The sequence below is a fragment of the Sarcophilus harrisii genome, chromosome 2, assembly GCF_902635505.1.
Source record: "Sarcophilus harrisii chromosome 2, mSarHar1.11, whole genome shotgun sequence".
In the NCBI taxonomy this organism is placed as follows: domain Eukaryota; kingdom Metazoa; phylum Chordata; class Mammalia; order Dasyuromorphia; family Dasyuridae; genus Sarcophilus; species Sarcophilus harrisii.
The window spans coordinates 355,609,391-355,627,020 of record NC_045427.1 but is presented as its reverse complement, the minus strand read 5'-3'; the positions used below and the strand labels follow the sequence as shown (position 1 = coordinate 355,627,020).

Here is a 17,630-nt window from a genome sequence, read left to right as displayed (position 1 = left end):
TCTGTAATGGTTGAGAGCTTCGCCAACATTGCATTAGTGTGTCTATATTTCTACAATTCCCCAATGTGGGTGGACTGTTCTGGTTTTTTGATATATTGCCACTTTTCTGGCTGTAAGCTGAAACCCTCTTTTTCTTCTGCAGTGATGATTGTAGAGTGGCAGAAAAGACTGCATAGAAAAGTGTTTGTAGCCACTTGTTTTGTAGTAGCAAAGAATTGGAAAATGAGTAGATGCTCATCAATTAGGGAATGGCTGAACAAGTTGTGGTTTATGAAAGTAATTGTAATATTGTTGTTCTATAAAAAATTATGAACAAGCTGATTTTAGAAAGGCCTGGGAAGATTTACATGAATTGATGCTGAGCAAAACAAGCAGAACCAGGAATACAATAACAACAAGAATATGTGATGATCAAGTATGAAAGACTTGGTTCTTCTCAGTAATTCAAAGCAATCCCAATAGACTTTGGACAAAAAATGCCATCTGCATCCAAAGAAAGAACTAAGGAGACTGAATGTAAATGAACACATGCTATGTTCACTTTTTTCTGTTGTTGTTGTTGTTGTTTTTTCTCTCTCCCATGCATAGTTTTTCCCCTTTGTTCTGATTTTTCTCTCCCATCATGATTTATAAAGTAATGTGTGTTTAAAATATTTTTTAAGTGCATGTGATTGTGAGAATCACATAGCTTTTAGACTTATAACCATTAATTTAGCTGTTTTCTAAATGTCAGTTCCTTGGTTATTGGGTAATACTATCGGAGAAACTGAATTAATTTTGAGATTCTTGCTGTAAATCAAATTATAAGACAAGAATGCTGTAACTAAATGAAAGTATGAATTTCACCTTCTTGGAAAGACTGATGAAAAGAGTTGGAGTGGCTTTTATAGTGCAACCAAAGTCATCATGAAATAGATCAACTTTTGCAGTGCTCAGAACTATGTGCAAAAAATACAACCATTAAAATATTTGTAGCTTATGTACCAACATTTTTTTTTTTTTTGGCAGAAGTTGAAGATGTAGAGAAATTCTTTGAAAACTCAACAAGACTTTGCAAATTAAATTAGGATGAAAGTAAACATTGAAAAATGTTGGAGTAACAATATATTTTGCATGATTTCACATCCATAATATTATTGCTTGTCTTCTCAGTAGATAGGGGAGGGAGAATTCAGAACTCAATTTTTTTTTTTTAATGAATAGTAAAAATAATTAATGCATTTAAAACAGGAAAATGTCATTCAGGAATAAGGAGTGAGAGACCAAAGTCTTGTGGAGTACACAGAAGCCTCATTACCATCGTGCTAAAAATATTTTCATCAAGAAAAGAATTAGAAGGTGCTGTACCTAGGAGTACTGAATAACCTCACAAAAAAAAAAATTAAATTATATTTTGATATATGTGAAGTGATTCTTTATTGACATATGAATCATTCTTGAACTATCTGCCTGTACTGGTCAGATTATGAACTTGTTAGGACAAAAATTAAAATTAAGACAAAACTTTAGAATGAAAATTAGAGAAAAATATGATTTTCAGGTTTATAACTCTTAAATATACCTATGCAAATCAGTTGCTAAAAGGATAGAAATTAGAGGAAGGAAAAAGATCCAGATTATAATAATTTTTTATACAATTTCACACAAATATATTTATACAATATATTTCAGTTGATATAAATAACCATAATAAGGGTACTAAAAGAGTTTTAAAACTAAATCAGTGAATATTTTGTTCAATTGCCAAGAAGAAAGCAATAGCAACTAGGGGCATGCTGTTGTAGACTATGAATTAATTTGTAAACTCTTGAAGCAGAAGGTTAGGTACAGTATCCCCTCATAAAATGACTAGATTCATTGGAGGGGGAAAAAATTTAATGAAAGGTTTGCAAGAGGTTCAACTCAGTAGAATTCTTAGGTGGAATTTGTGAATACTAGTTTTCCATATTTAATTTGTATATAGAAGAGATTTAGAGTAGCATAATGGAAAGTGGGTCTTGGGGTTAGAATGTCCTACTTCTGAAACGATGTTTAAGACAATTTGTCTTGCCTATCTGTTATTATTGTATGAAATGTAAAATAATTTTTTGTTAGAATGAGCTTAGACATTAATTTCCACAGAAGCATGTTTTTGTTTTGATTAAAAAAAAATCACAAATGAAAAACATTGTTTGCAGAGTTTGATATGTGTCTGGCTTCTTGAATTTTTTGATTATTCCTTTTGAGGGAGTAAACATTTTTAGAAATTTTAATCATACCAGTTAGTCTATGCTTTGTAAGGACAAATTCTTAAAATATATAATTTTTCTTTTTTTCCCACTAGGTTGCAATAAAAATAATTGATAAGACTCAATTAAATCCAACAAGTCTACAGAAGGTAAGGCTGTTTAGTTTGTTCTGAACAGTATTGGGGAAAAAATATGCTATCATTCTTTTCCCATTCTATTTCCTAAGTTCTTTAATCTTTGTTCATTTCACAGTATAACAAAATTATTTTCTTCCCAAAATACTTTGGTAGTTTGAAATATCTGAGAAATTCTAAACCTATTTAAAATTTCAATCTTTTTAAGCGTCTTTTAGATCGAAAAAGTAAGTTTTTTGGTTGCCAGCTTTCTATAACGAACCTCATTGTGCTTAGTTAAACAAGTCCTCTGAGGCACATGTGGCTAAGCAAAGCTTATACAATTGGTAGAACTTAGCAGAAGACCTGTCCTTCCACTAACAGAAGTCATCACCCATCATGATGTGTCTTTACATAGGACTTGTAATAAACTTTATTATTACCTTACATGAAATTTTTAAATAGAAATGATTGTATAAAAACTGTCTTGTCATGCTCAAATCTGAAGCATGTAATTGCTTTAAACCTATAATTTAGAAAATATTGAAACCTACCTGGAATTTGAATGTTTGTAGGCCACGTTTACTAAGAAAGGCAATAATGAAGAGGCACTATTGAACAGTGGAAAGGGTGTTGGGTTTAAAGTCTGAGGACCTGATTTTGCTGTGTACTGCCTTCTGTGACTTTGTATAAATTGCTTATCCTCTCTGGGCTTCAGTTTCCCCATTGGTTAAGTGAAAGAGTTGGACTAGATAGCTTCTAAGGATCTAGCTTCCAAATTTTCCTACTTTAAATCTGATCCTGTAAGTTTGTGAGTTTGTTTACATGTAGGTACTAAAGAATCTAAAATTGAGACACTTAAAATAAACCATTTAGCATTATTGTATTATCTTCACGGTGTTAGGTCATGTTCAAAATAAAAATGGTAATGTATGACCATTGAGACATGTAATTGTTATATTATTCTGAATATATATATTCTATACACAACTGAATACTCCTTTTATGTGGAAGAATTTTTCTCATTCTACAACTTTCCTCTTCTTTCAGCGCACACTTTTTCACACCCCTTAATTTGGGGGGGGGGGGGAGATTATCCCATCATGTTCAAATTATATCCATTTCTTCTATATATGCTCCCTTTAACTGCCTTTATACTGATAAAGTTCTTAAGGGTTTTATATGTATTCTCCTTCTATATAGAAATATATTGAGACTCTTTCATCTTTATCTTTTTATGTTTCTCTTGAGTCTTGTGTTTGAATTTCAGATTTTCTATTCAACTCTGGTCTCTTCATCAGGAATGTTTAAAAGTTTTTTATTTCATTAGAATGTTCATTTTTTTCTGTCAAGGACTATATGTCGTTTTGCTAGGTACATTATTCCTGACTGTAATCCTAGTTCCTTTGCCTTATGAAATATCATAATCTAAGCCCTCTGCCCCTAAGATATTGGAGCAGTTTTCCTTTATAATTTCTTGAAATACATTTTTTTTTTTTTTTTTTTGGTCTAGGCTCTTTCTTTGATGGTGGCTTTCAGAGTCCAGTAATTCCATCTTTATTTTAATTTTTCCAGGAGTTCTTACTGAGTTGGAATTCAATTAATTTTCTTTTGAGACTTTGTTTATAGTTGTTTTCACATTTCTTTCTTCTTCTGAGTTGATGGTATTCCCTGATATCATAATAGCTTTTGTTGTTTGCTTTTTTCCAAGTCAGTCTACCAAAACACCAAAATGATGGGGTACAGCCACCAAATTAGGTGGTGTAAAGTGATAACCCAAAGAATAAATTAGGGTTACAGGCAGATTCTCAAAAGAATTCACAGGCTTAAACATTCTCCAAATCAAGGGTCAAAGATTTTATTACACTGTTAAGAGCAAGCCAAATCCATAAGGGTTTTTAGTAAGGAAAGGAGTTTTAGCGGTTAATAATCTAGATATAATGAGATATTTTCTTCACTACCAGAGCCCTGAATTTGAATTGAGAATAAGAGAATAAATCTCACTTTGCAGGAAAAGGAAAAAAAAAAGGAAAGGAATATAAGCTGATATAAGAATATGTCACAGCTTTAATAGTTTCCTAAAATCATCCAAAATTTATAGCATCATTGGAAATTTTTACAGATGATTCACTAAGAATAGTTTCAGTTTGTGAAACCTCCATCTCTTGTAGAATTCCAAATATTTTGTGTTAACTAGTGGGGTTCTAGTTGATAGAATGTCAAAGGGGAGATGATGAATTTTTTGTCCTTGATGACATATACCTATACATATACTTATACCTGATCCAGTAAAACATACCTCATCTTCTAGAAGCCAACTGAAGGAGCAAATGCATGATGAAATCAAAAAAGATCTCTGCCTTATAATTGGAACATTTTCAGATCTTAATCCATTAGCATTGGATATCAAAAACAGGATGAAACCCCAAAACATGTGCATCAGCATAGCAGCAAAAAACTAAGTTCCCAAATGCAACTTTGGACTAATTTGAAAAAGTCACAATTTTTCTTTTTATTCATTGATGAAGCTGTTTGCTCTTACATTTAAAATATATTTTTTTTAAGTAGAAAAAATATCTCATTGAAAAAACAATTGACCTGGAAAATAGATCCAAAGATAATTTAAAAATTAGTGATCTAAAATGGTCAAAGGATGTGAACAGACAATTTTTAGATGATGAAATTGAAACTATTTCCACTCACATGAAAGAGTGTTCCAAATCACTATTGAGCAGAGAAATGCAAATTAGGACAACTCTGAGATACCATTACATACCTGTCAGATTGGCTAAGATGACAGGAAAAAATAATGATAAATATTGGAGGCGATGCGGGAAAACTGGGACACTGATGCATTGTTGATGGAGTTGTGAACAAATCCAACCATTCTGAAGAGCAATCTGGAATTATGCCCCAAAAGTTATCAGACTATGCCTACCCTTTGATCCAGCAATATTACTACTGGGCTTATATCCCAAAGAGATACTAAAGAAGGGAGAGGGACCAGTATGTGCCAAAATGTTTGTGGCAGCCCTTTTTGTGGTGGCTAGAAACTGGAAAATGAATGGATGCCCATCAATTGGAGAATGGTTGGGTAAATTGTGGTATATGAATGTTATGGAATATTATTGTTCTGTAAGAAATGACCAGCAAGATGAATACAGAGAGGCTTGGAAAGACTTAAATGAACTGATGCTGAGTGAAATGAGCAGAACCAGGAGATCATTATACACTTCAACAGCAATACTTTATGAGGATGTATTCTGATGAAAGTGGATATCTTTGACAAAGAAGATCTAATTCCGTTCCAGTGATGGACAGAATTAGCTACACCCAGAGAAGGAACACTGGGAAATCTGTTTGCATTTTTGTTTTTCTTTCCAGGTTATTTTCACCTTCTGAATCCAATTCTCCCTGTGCAACAAGGGAACTGTTTGGTTCTGCACACATATGTTGTATCTAGGATATACTGTAACCTATTTAACATGTATAAGGCTGCCTGCCATCTAGGGGAGGGTTAGGGTTAGATGAATATATACTGTCAATAAAAAGTTATGTAATTTTTAAAAAAATTAGTGATCTACCTGAAAGTCATGATCAAAAAAAAAAGAACCTAGACATCATCTTTCAAGAAATTATCAAGGAAAACTGTCCTGATATTTTAGAACCAGGGGGTAAAATAGAAATTAAAAGAAAACTCCTAATCGACTCTTGAAATCCCAAAATGAAAATTCCCAAGAATATTATAGCCAAATTCCAGAACTCACAGGTCAAAGAGGAAATATTGCAAGCATCCAGAGAGAAAAACAATTCAAGTTACTGTGGAGCTACAGTCAAAATAACACAAGATTTAGCAGTTTCTACATTGAAGGACCAGAGGACTTGGAATATGATATTCTGGAGAGTAATAGAGCTAGGATTCCAACCAAGAATCACTATTCAGCAAAACTGAGTGTAATAGAAAGGGGGGAGGAGATGGAAATTCAATGAAACTAAAGATTTTCAAGTATTGAAAGCTCTGGTCATGACCACAGCTGAATGGAAAATTTGATTTTCAAATACAAAGCTCATGAAAAATATGAGTTAAGCAGGAAAGTTATATCAAAAGGGGACTTAAGTTTTATCTGTTTACATTTCTACATGGAGAATGGTACTTGTAACTCATTAGAACTTTCTCATTATGGCAATTAGGAAGAATATATATAGGTAGAAAACACAAACATGAGTTGAATATGAAGAGATAATTTTTTTTAATTAAGGGGTAAGAGAAGAATGTACTGAGAGAAAAGGAAAAAGAGAAGTGGAATGTAAATTATTGGCCATAAAAAGAGGCAAGAAAAAGCTTTTACAGGGGGAGGAGAGGATTAGTGAGTGCACTTGACTCTCATCAGAATTGGCTCAAAGAGGAAATAACATACTCAGCATGACTATAGAAATCTATTTTACCTGACAGGAAAGTAGGAGGGAATAGGATACAGGAAGGGAGGAGGGTGGTAAAAAAGAGAACATATTGGGCGAGGAAATGGTCAGTAACAAAACACTTTTGAGAACAGACATGGTGAAGAGAAAGAGAATAGAATAAAATGAGAGGCTGGGAGAATGTAGTTAGCAATGGTAATTGTAAAAAGAATTTGGATCTCAGTTAAATTTATTTAAAAAAAAAAAAAAAGAGCCATGTCCCAATTGATAAATGATCAAAAGATTATCTATGCCCAGCTATAAATATATAAAAATATATATATATATATATCTTTGACCTAACAACACTACTATTAGGAATGAATCCTAAAGGAGATTTTTTTTTTTTTTTTTTAAGGAAAAGGACCTATGTGTACAAAAATATTTATAGCAGCTCTATTCTCAGGGCAAAAAAATTGTGGAAATTGTGAGGGGATGCCCATCATCCCATCCCCCATCAATTGGGGAATGGCTGAATAAAGTTTTGGTGTGTGATTACGATGGAGTATTATTTTATGAAAAATGATGAACAGGATACTATTACAAAAAAAAAAAAAAAGAAAGAAAGAAAGAAAGCCCTCTATGAACTCAAGTAAAGTGAAATGTACTGCATACACAAAGTAATGGTAATGTTCTGGGATGATTAACTGTAAATTACTTTGTTAATTTCAGTAATACAATGATTCAGGACTACTTTGAAGTACTTATGATGAAAAATCCTATCCGTACTCAGAGAAGGGAACTGATTGTGCCTGAATAGAGATTGAAATATTCAGTCTCAACCCCCCCCCCCCCCCACCTCTCTCTCTCTCACTCTCTTCTCCCCCTTTATTTTTCTTGAGGTTTTTGTTGTGTGTTTTTTTGGGGGGGGGAGTAATTTTTTTTTTCACAACATGATTTATGGAGATGTTTTACATAGTTTCATGTGTGGTTTCTTAATGGGGGCTGATATAAGGGGAAAAATCTGGAACTCAAAAATTTTAAAAACGTTTTAAATGAAAGTGGGGAAACTATTAAATAAATTAATTTGGGGGAAAGAAAACTTTCTAGCCATCCTTGTAGAGCAAATTTTTTTTAATTGTTCTAAAACAATTGTCAGGCAAATAGAAGTAAAAATCATACTGGTTTGTTTATTATTATTTTGATTAGAGAAAATTATTTACATGCCAAACTATACTTAGATTACTTAAGAAGAACTATATATATATTTGGAATAAAAAAAATTAACAAAACTACATACCAAGAGAATCTGCTATGAAACATGTACAAGTCCATTATAAATTTTGGTCAGATTTCTTTGTAATTTCATGCCTATTTTGGAATTGGTGTTTAAGATCTAGGAAGCATAATACAAGAAAGGGGCACTAGATTTAGAGCAGACTTCTTTTAGTAAATTTTAAGAGAGGATTTATGTATACATGTCACTATTTAAACTTTACAAGATTTGAAAGCAAAAAATTTTTTGAAAGTATTTATAGAAATCTCTATTTGTGTCTAAACTCTTTGTTAGTTATATATAACTTTACTTGAGTTAGAATAGGTTATAAATACAGAATGTTCTTTTATTTACAACTTTACCATTGATTTTGTTATCCTGGAAAAATCTCTATATATTTAAGTGGTTGAGTAAATTCATAGATTCATTTGAGGACTTCTGCAAACCCTAGTGTTTCTCAGCTATTTCTACATGGAAAAATTAGGGTGAATCTAAAATTAATTCTATTCCCAGTTGTCTTTGGATCATTGTATATAGCAGCATTTTGATAATTAAAATGATCCTCCAGTGTATGATTTATTTAGACTTATAAATAGTCAGAAGAAAACATTTGGCCATTTCATTTGGCCAATCCACCTGGATTATAGCCAGGAACCTGGAAGAGGAAGAAGATTCCCTCTAAAGTTTGTAGATTTGCTGAGGAGTCACTACAAATCTTTTCTGAATCTATTTATTCTTTAAATACTATTCTCATAATTTTATTAATCACATTTCCAAGCTGCCAATAAATTAAAAGTGGGGGAAAGAGATTGGTACAATTAAAGATGTAGACAGTGGTCAGAAATGGTATCTGATAGCCTACCATATAGGGAAGGGGAAAAAAACTAAAAAGACACAACTCAAAAAGCACATCCTGGGGCAGTTTAATATAATTGCCATCAAGTCCTTGAAGTAATCAATCATTCCCATTCTATCATCTTATCATACCTATCATCTGAGTAAAGTATACTTCTAAGAATACATCTCAGTAAACATACTCAGTTTCTTCAACTGATCTTCATGTGAAATGAATTCATAGCCTTTTGCCACCATATTTGCTCTCTTTTAGGCATTTTTCATTATCTCATGAGTACAAAACCAAAATAACAAAATTGAAAATGGAAAGGGGTAATTTTTCTTAACATTCATTTTTTACTGAATTCTAGATTCTCTCCCTCCAGCCCCTTTCCCACCCATTGAAAAGGCAAGCAATTTGATTCCCATTATGTATCTGAAGTCATGTAGAACATTTCGTAGCTGTATTATGGGTCCCATGCCCCAATCAAGAAAAATTAAGTGAAAAAAATGTTTCAGATAACACTTAAGTTTTCGCACTGTAAGTAGGATGTTTTCATCATAAATCCTTTAGAATTTTTGTGATGTATTATATTAATCAGAATAGATAAGACTTTCATCATCAAACAGTATACTATTACCTGATTCTGCTCACTTTACTTTGCATCAGTTCATAAGTTTTCCCAGATCTTCCTGAAGCCACCTTCTTCATCAAAGTAGTATTCCATCACAACCATCTACCCCAACTTGTTCAGCCATTTCCTAATGGATTGGCCATCTTCTCACTTTTCAATTTTGCCACCACAAAATGAACTGCTATAAATATTTTTGTATATATAGGTCCTTTTTCTTTTTCCTTGATTTTTTTTGTGAAGCAGACCTACTAGTGGCATTGCTAGGTCATAGGATATGTAGTTTTATAATCCTCTGGGCATAGTTCCAAATAATACTACAGAATTGGTTAAACCATTTCACAACTCCACTATTTTAATGTATGAGTAGTTGTCTTAAATATTTCTCTAATATTAAAGTATCCTAGGTATCCTTTGTATCAATCCAGTTTGATCGCAATGCATTATTTGATGGAGACATTACTATCATCTCCTTGCAAGGATGTTTTCTGCATCATTTACCTCTGATGTATCACTTGGCTTAAGTCAGGACCATATTTGTATTAAAAAATGGAGTTGATTAGAATGCCTTCTGTCTATTTTTAAGAAGAATTTTGACAGCTAGATAGCACAGGGATAGAGAGAGGGAAAACTAACCCTCACCCAACCTGAGTCTGATAGTATATGAAGTGTTCAATGCTCAATTTCCCACATTTGCAAAGGAAGGGATACATGTTTTCCTGTTTCCTAATTTTGGTTATTACAGTTACATTAGTTTTGTTATTTTTCAAGTATATATAGTCCTCAAGTTTCACAAAATCATTTATTAATTTTTTTCATAGTTTTCATTTTCAGATCTCGCTATTCTTAAATTTTAAAGCTATGTTTGTTTGTTTTTTTAATTAAATCATTTCGTCCTTAGGAACCAGAAAAACTAGACCTTCTTAATGGCATATTGTCTATCATGATTTCAGATTATATTATCTTATAAACGCTATAAGTTGTTGACTTAGGAAAAATGGCCACTTCTAATCAGATCTCTGTCCTTTTTAACTTCAGTCTATTTCATTCTTCTCCAGTCTTTTTTATGCAAAACAGTAGATATTATTAAGCCCTTTTCTGTGAGATACAGTGCTAAATACTAGAGATACAAAAACATGAAAAATAATCCTATCCTCAGAGAGCTTTATTATACTATAAACAGATAGGCAATACTTGATTATTTCTATAGAGATAGAGCACCAACAAATGGAACCGAGGTTTTTAATCTGGCCAAGAGCTATGAATTTCTTATAAAACTATTTTGATAACTTTCATTGTAACTGATATCCTTTGCAAATCTGTGTTTACTCATTTAAAACCTATTCTGAGAATTGTTTGTAGGCTTCATCTGAAGGGTCTAACACAGAAGAATTTCTAGTGCAAGGTAGGACTTGAACTGAGCCTTAAAAGGAAGCTGGGAATTCACTTCTAAATTGATGGAATTAAGGTTACCAGATCTGGGGAAACACTTAGGAAAAGGCATAGAAGGTGGATGCTTGAGTGCTGAACTCCAGGAATAGCTAATAAAGTAATTAAGATTGGCAGGAACAAAAAGTTCATAGAGGAAGGGGAATATTGTAAAAGAAACTTGGAAGAGTAAACTGGAGTCAGATTAGGGAACTAGAGAAGACTTGAGAAGAATGACATGATCAAACTTCTGCTTTAAGAAAATTATTTTTTCCTAAGGTTTTTGTTGTTGTTGGAGGGGGTTTATTGGGAGGGGAGAAGGAATAGGTGCAATGGGTAACTTTTACTATAAATTACTTTTTTTAAACTGCTGAAGGAAGCCCATAATTATGAATAATTCAAATTTTCTAATGAACTATTCTTTTATATGTATTTTTTATTTTTTTATATTTAAAACCATACGTTTTCCTCTGGGTTCTTATTCAGATGTAAATGGATATTGGTGCACTATTATAATCATTTGGTAATTCAAATATTTTAGTTTAGGAACTTTTTAAAACTTAATTTTTATTCTTCCCCAATTTCTCCAATTCTACTCTTCTTAGGTGTTTAAATAGAGAAACATGATAACAATTGAGGCTGCTACTTTTTCTACTTTGCTTTTTCTAATCCTTGAAGATTGCAGGGAAGAAAGCTGTTAAGTGATTTTCATTTTTGTCTGACTCTAATACTATTTGGGATTTTCTTGGTAGAGATACTGGAATGGTTTGCAGTTCTCTTCTCTGACTAATTTTATAGATGAGGAAATTGAGGCAAATAGGGTTAAGTGACTTGCCTTGTAGCTATTAAGTATCTGAAGCCAGATTTGAGCTCACAGGGAGGAGTGTTCCTGTTTCTAAGCCTGGTACTCTATACACTGCACTACCAGTTTGCATTGTTCTATAACAGGGAAGCACACTAATAGATTTCTCTATCAAATATTTCCTGAAGGTACTGTAGTCACATTATAGGCCACTTTCAAAACTAGCACTAAATAGGTTACATTGAAATCATTCATGTGTTGACAATGCAGTCAGGATTAAGTGACTTGTCAGGGTCATACAATTAGTAAGTATCAAAGTTGGATTTGAACTCAGATCTTCCTGGTTCCATGACCAGTGTTCTTTCTGTCCACTGTACTATCTAACAGCCCTGGGTATATTTAATTTAGAAAGATCATTTTGACCTTTGCGGAAGGAGCATTGAACAGGGGAAGAGTCTAGAAGCCAGGACTCCAATTAAGAGGGAAGAAAGTAAGGAGTATTGTTTTGGATATTCTGAATTTACCTAATGGAAATCTAGTTAGAAGTGGCAAGCAGTTACTGGTCTAAGACTGAAGTTTTTAACCTATGATTTTATAATATTTGGCTCCTCTTATATTCTTATTCAGTTTTTAATGTTAATTTTATATGTTCATGGTGTTTTTCCTATTTTATTGCCTGATTTGTAGACCCAAATACCCACATCATATTGTAATTCATGTCTAGGCAGCTTTGGAATGACTCCCTGCTCATATTTTATGGAATCAACAACCTCACATGCATGTGCGCGCGCTCACTCTCTCTCTTCCCCCTTTTTCTCCCCCCTCCCCTCCATTTCTCCCTGTCTTTCTCTCATAAGGAGATTGTTTGCTCCATTTAGCATATTTAATTGGTTAGACCTATATCTGGACATGTTTAGAAATAGGTAGAGATTTAACTTTGGTGATAATGGTAATATATGTAGTGGATCTTGTTTTGTTGATTTTTACGTGAGCAAGAGTCTCTTAGAAACTGGCCTGCAACCTAACCAAAACAATTCTACTTAGTAAAAAGAGAAAAGAAATCATAGAAATGGATTGTTTTTAATTTACAACAGTAAAATGTAAAATATCTTGCAAAAGTATTTCCACATCAAATCATATTAAGTCATCAGGCAGGCTTGAAGTTTAAAATAATCCTAACATGACTTATTTTGTGAAGCCCCACCCCCCATTACTGTTGTTTTCTAGTCTGGATTCTAGATTTAAATTCTTTGATTTGTTTTGAGCTTCAAAATTCATTTTGATTGCAAGAGTTGGAACATGAATATGTAAAATAAGTTTCATCTGAAACTTTCCATTTTGAAGATTTATATATTGTTACCTCAGATATCAAGAAATCAGAAATGTGATTTGTTCCTATGTGATTGTAGACTTTTTTTATAATAGCAAATTAAAATCTATGCTAATGCTATTCCTATTTCGTAAGTTAGTCATAGGCAACAAACTGACATTTGAAATTAATCAGGGTAATTCCTCTCTAGGAAAGAAATGTGTATGTGTTCATTTTTGCCCTTGGAATTTTATACTGGACCAGTGGGATAATCTGTTAAGTAAATTTTACTCATTTTGTTTTCTTTGTTTTTTTGTTTTTTGTTTTTTTTAGCTCTTCAGAGAAGTAAGAATAATGAAGATTTTAAACCATCCAAACATAGGTATTCTTGTTTTATTTTAAATGCTTATTGAATCAAATGCATTCTAGAAAGTCATGTTTCAGAGTTGGAATTCCCTTCCAAGAAAGTTGGTCCTCACATAATTACATTTTCTTAGAGTATGAAATGGTGATAACTTTTATGTTCTAGAATTTCATATAAGAAAGTATGTAAGACCTGTTTCTAAATCTGTGGAGTTCTCGCCCTGACATTATGAACTATTAGATACTAAACTAAATGTTAGTCAATTTAATACTTAAATGCTAGTATTTTGTATATGACTAAATATTTTAAATAAGGATTAATATACTTATATGTCAGATTGTCCCTGTTGCAGAACTTTTCCTAACCATTAGTTCTTACAAATTGGTGGATAGAAAGAAAAGATGATAAATGTATCTTCCTTTATGCAAGAAATGTGTTCCTGAAAAGTTGCCTATATATCAATCCTTGTTTTAAGACACTAAGGAAATTTGCAGTTTAAAATGTCATAGAATGATCCCTTTTGTATGAAGCAAACAATCTTGCCTGCTTTTTATTTTGTATAACCCTAATTTTCCTATATCATATTCATATTTCAAGAGGATTATGTCTATATAACATGTATAAAAGAAATAGTTTTAAAATAGTAAAGGATATAGTGAAATTCTTGTTTTGAAAGTAGCCATGATTTTCAAGTATTTCCAAGCAAATCGAGTATTTCACTATTTGAATGTTTATAGTACTTGGTGGGGGAAAAAAGTATGCATGTCTTAAATAACTGAAGATAAAAGAAAAACTAGGATTTTTTTTGTAATGGGAAATGATTTTTTTTTTCTTCATTAAAAATTGTAATCCCGGGATTAGCATGGCTAAGTTTACAAAAGCACTTTACAAGAAGGCTGGCTGCTATAGTCTGTTATGGTATGATAAGTTGCAATCCTGCCTCAGTGGAAGAAACACAACTTACTTCTCGCTATACACATGAGTACAAGTGATGCTGGCAGAAAGAATCTAGAAAGCATTACTAAGGATTATGAAGTTTTAAGCAAGAAACTTAAGATTTTAATGACTCAAGTAATATTCTCACTGTTGCTGAATGAAGACAAAAGTAAAAGAAGAGAAAAGGCACATTTGGGAATTAAACAGCTGGTTAGTGAAGTTGTGTTTAAATTGGATTTTAATTTGGGGAATGCATGTTAAAATACAAAAAGAATGGCATGTTGCTATCAGCCAAAGGCTAATAAGATTTTTTTTGCCTATAGTCTAATAAGTCTAGTCAAAAGACTTTTGTCTTTTTCCCTTTGGGAAGGGAGAAAGAGGAAAAGATCTATGTATTTCAGTGGTTTTGATAGCATGGTAATATTGTCCAGAAAGCCATGTCTAAGAAAGCCACCCCCAGCAACTTCAAGGCTTCAGATGACTATATAAAACAGCAGAAGTTTATTTAATAGCAAGATGAACTCAAGATTCTAAAGCAAAAAAGTACATTTTAATTTAACTTTACTAGACAAGCAAAGATTTGGCAAGATAGAATTTATTCTTGTGATATGACTGGAAGGTTCCTCATTTGGAAGCAACCAACTAAATAAAAAGGGGAATGTAAGGTCAGATTATATATTAAGAAGATATGTTCACATCTGGAAATTTGGAAAACTGAAGGGGAAGAACATTCTGGAAGATATTAGAGTAAAGGTTAATGGAAGTAGTAAAATGAATTGGTCTTATATCTGAAAATACTATACACCATCAAGGCAGAAGAAATAAATGAGTTCTGGAAGCAGATCATAAGCCTAGATGAAGACTGAATAGAAATGATGGAGGACTTCAATTATCCAGATATTTATTGAAATTATTTTTGTTATAAAAGAATAATTGATTTATTAATGATAATTTTATCTGCAAAAAGTAGAGTCAACAAAAAGAACTATCATTCTGGACCTGATTTTGCATAGCAGGAACTAGGTGCTAAAGTAAAAGTGCTGTTAACCTTGAGGGATGATATGGCTGTTCTGTATTAGAATTTGTTACAGAGTAGAGAAAGACTGACCATAATTTGATATACACCATAGGTTGTGAGACTTCAAAGGATTCACAGAAAGGCGAATAGAATCCCATGGATAAAATTCTACATCAAAGTCAGTCCCACTGAGTTTTAATTTTCCTGAATAAAATTCAACTGACAACAAAAATCAATTCTGATAAATTGGAATGTAGAGAGGTTTTTGTTTTTTGAAGATACCAGTGTGGAAACATGGAAAAAACTTAAGGGATACATATAGGAAATAGGAAACGAGGTCAGGTAACAAGCATGAATTGAAAAGAATAAATTCTACAAGTATAATGATCCAGCAGAGATAAGAAAATGTGTCTTTCTTCTTTCCAGAGGTTGAGGGGGAGGGGGAGAAGACATATGTATTTAGGATATTGCATGTATACTGTGAGATTTGATAGGTTATCCTGACTGATCTAATTTTTTTTTCTTTTTTATTCTTTGCAACAAATGATGGCTCATGGGGGATTGAAGGGGAAAGGGATATATTTTTTTTGAAATTAAGGTAATAAAACAAGATATGGATATAAATTTTTAAACTAGAGGAAAAAAAATCAGAGAAAGAATAGTACTACTACTCAGGATAGAATAAAAACATGGGATGATGAGATCAGGCAGAAGTATGCAATTTTTGTTTTCTCTATTTGATCATCTAGCAAGGAAACTCATTTAAGAATTAAAAAGAACTAAATAAAAATGACTAATAGAAACAGCAACAACAACAACAAAAAAAAACTCTACTACTGTGGAGATAGTAAAAGAACACCTGTCCAACTTTGATAAATTCAAACTGCCAGTTCCTAACAGATTGTATCCCATGGTACTAAAAGAATTGGTGAATGTAATCACTGATCCTTTGGGATCTTTGAAAGCCCGCACAAATGACAACATAAATTACTTTAAATATCTCCCTGTTTATTATTGAATAATAATAAATAGTATTTATGTAGTGTTTTAAAGTTTGCCAAACATTTCACATTTCATTTGATCCTTACAACAACTCTGTGAAGTAGTTTCTATTATTTCCCTCATTTTTCAGATGAAGAATTTGTGGCTGAGAGAAGTTAAGTGAAGACTTGCTCAGGGTCCCACAGCTAATAAATGTCTGAGACAAAATTTGAACTCAGGGTCCACCTGATTTATAAACCCACCTAAACTGGATAGCAGGTTGGCTTAAATTAGATTTTAAATATCATCTTATGCCATATGCCGTAATAAACACCTGAGTACTTAAGGTTAAAATGAGAAGAAAAGATCAGGAACTTTCATACCTGTCAGTCATAAAAATCAATAAGCATATTAAATATTAAGCATCTACTCTGTACCAAATGCTGTGGTAAGTGCTAGAAGCTATAAATAAAGGCAAAAAGAATCCTTTTCTTATTGAGGAGAAAATATGAAAATAGCTATGTACAGATAAAATATAGAGAGGATAAATAGTAGATAATCAGTGTAGGAAAGGTACTAAGTGGTGCCTTAAAAGGGAATCAGGAAATGTTTTTTGTAGAAGATAGGATTTTAACTGGGATTTGAAGGAAGCAAGGGAGCAGAATTAGAAGAGAGAGAATTTCAGGTATGAACAACAGCTAGAGAAAATGCCCAGAATTGAGAGGGATGCAATGTCTTTTATGAGGAATATCAAGGAGCCCATTGTCACAAGATCTTATAATTTATCTTGGGTGTAAGATGTAAGAAAAATAGAAAGGTGGGGGAGTGAAGGTAAAGAGTTGTTTGCCTTTGAAATAAGATTTTATTTTTTAATCTTAAAGTTGCTGTTACCCATTGAAATTTATGGAATAGTTAGAGTCAATATAGTCAGACTTTGGCTTTAAAAAAGATTAGTTAAGCAAATGAGTGGATAATAATAGACTGGAATGGGGAGAAACTTGTGGCAGAGAGACTAAACAGCAGGCTATTTCAGTGGTCCAAGTACAAGATGATAGGGCCTGCACCAGTGTAGTAGCAGTGTCAAAGGAGAGAAGAAGCATTCGAGAGATTTTTAGGAAAGTAAAGTTGATAGTACTTTCCACTATTTGGGTTGTAAAGAGGACAGGCAGTAAGAGTGAAGGATTGAGGATGACACCTAGATTGTGAGCTTGGGTGACTGCGAGGACGTTGATAACAGAAAAGTTAGGAAGGAGGTGGAGTTTGGAAGAAAGATGATGAGTTCAGTTTGAGATAAGTTGAAGTTAAAATGTC

At 32.6% G+C, this 17,630-nt stretch overlaps 1 protein-coding gene across 8 annotated transcripts in view; it reads left to right on the top strand.

Moving 5' to 3' along the window:
* MARK3 (microtubule affinity regulating kinase 3) overlaps window positions 1-17,630 on the top strand; it is a 120,265-nt gene that overhangs the window by 41,895 nt on the left and 60,740 nt on the right. For all 8 annotated transcript variants that reach the window (XM_031953196.1, XM_023504135.2, XM_031953195.1 and 5 more), the window contains exons 3-4: window positions 2,324-2,377; window positions 13,354-13,402. In XM_031953196.1, coding sequence (XP_031809056.1) covers window positions 2,324-2,377; window positions 13,354-13,402 — 103 coding nt within the window. The remainder of the gene's footprint in view (window positions 1-2,323; window positions 2,378-13,353; window positions 13,403-17,630) is intronic.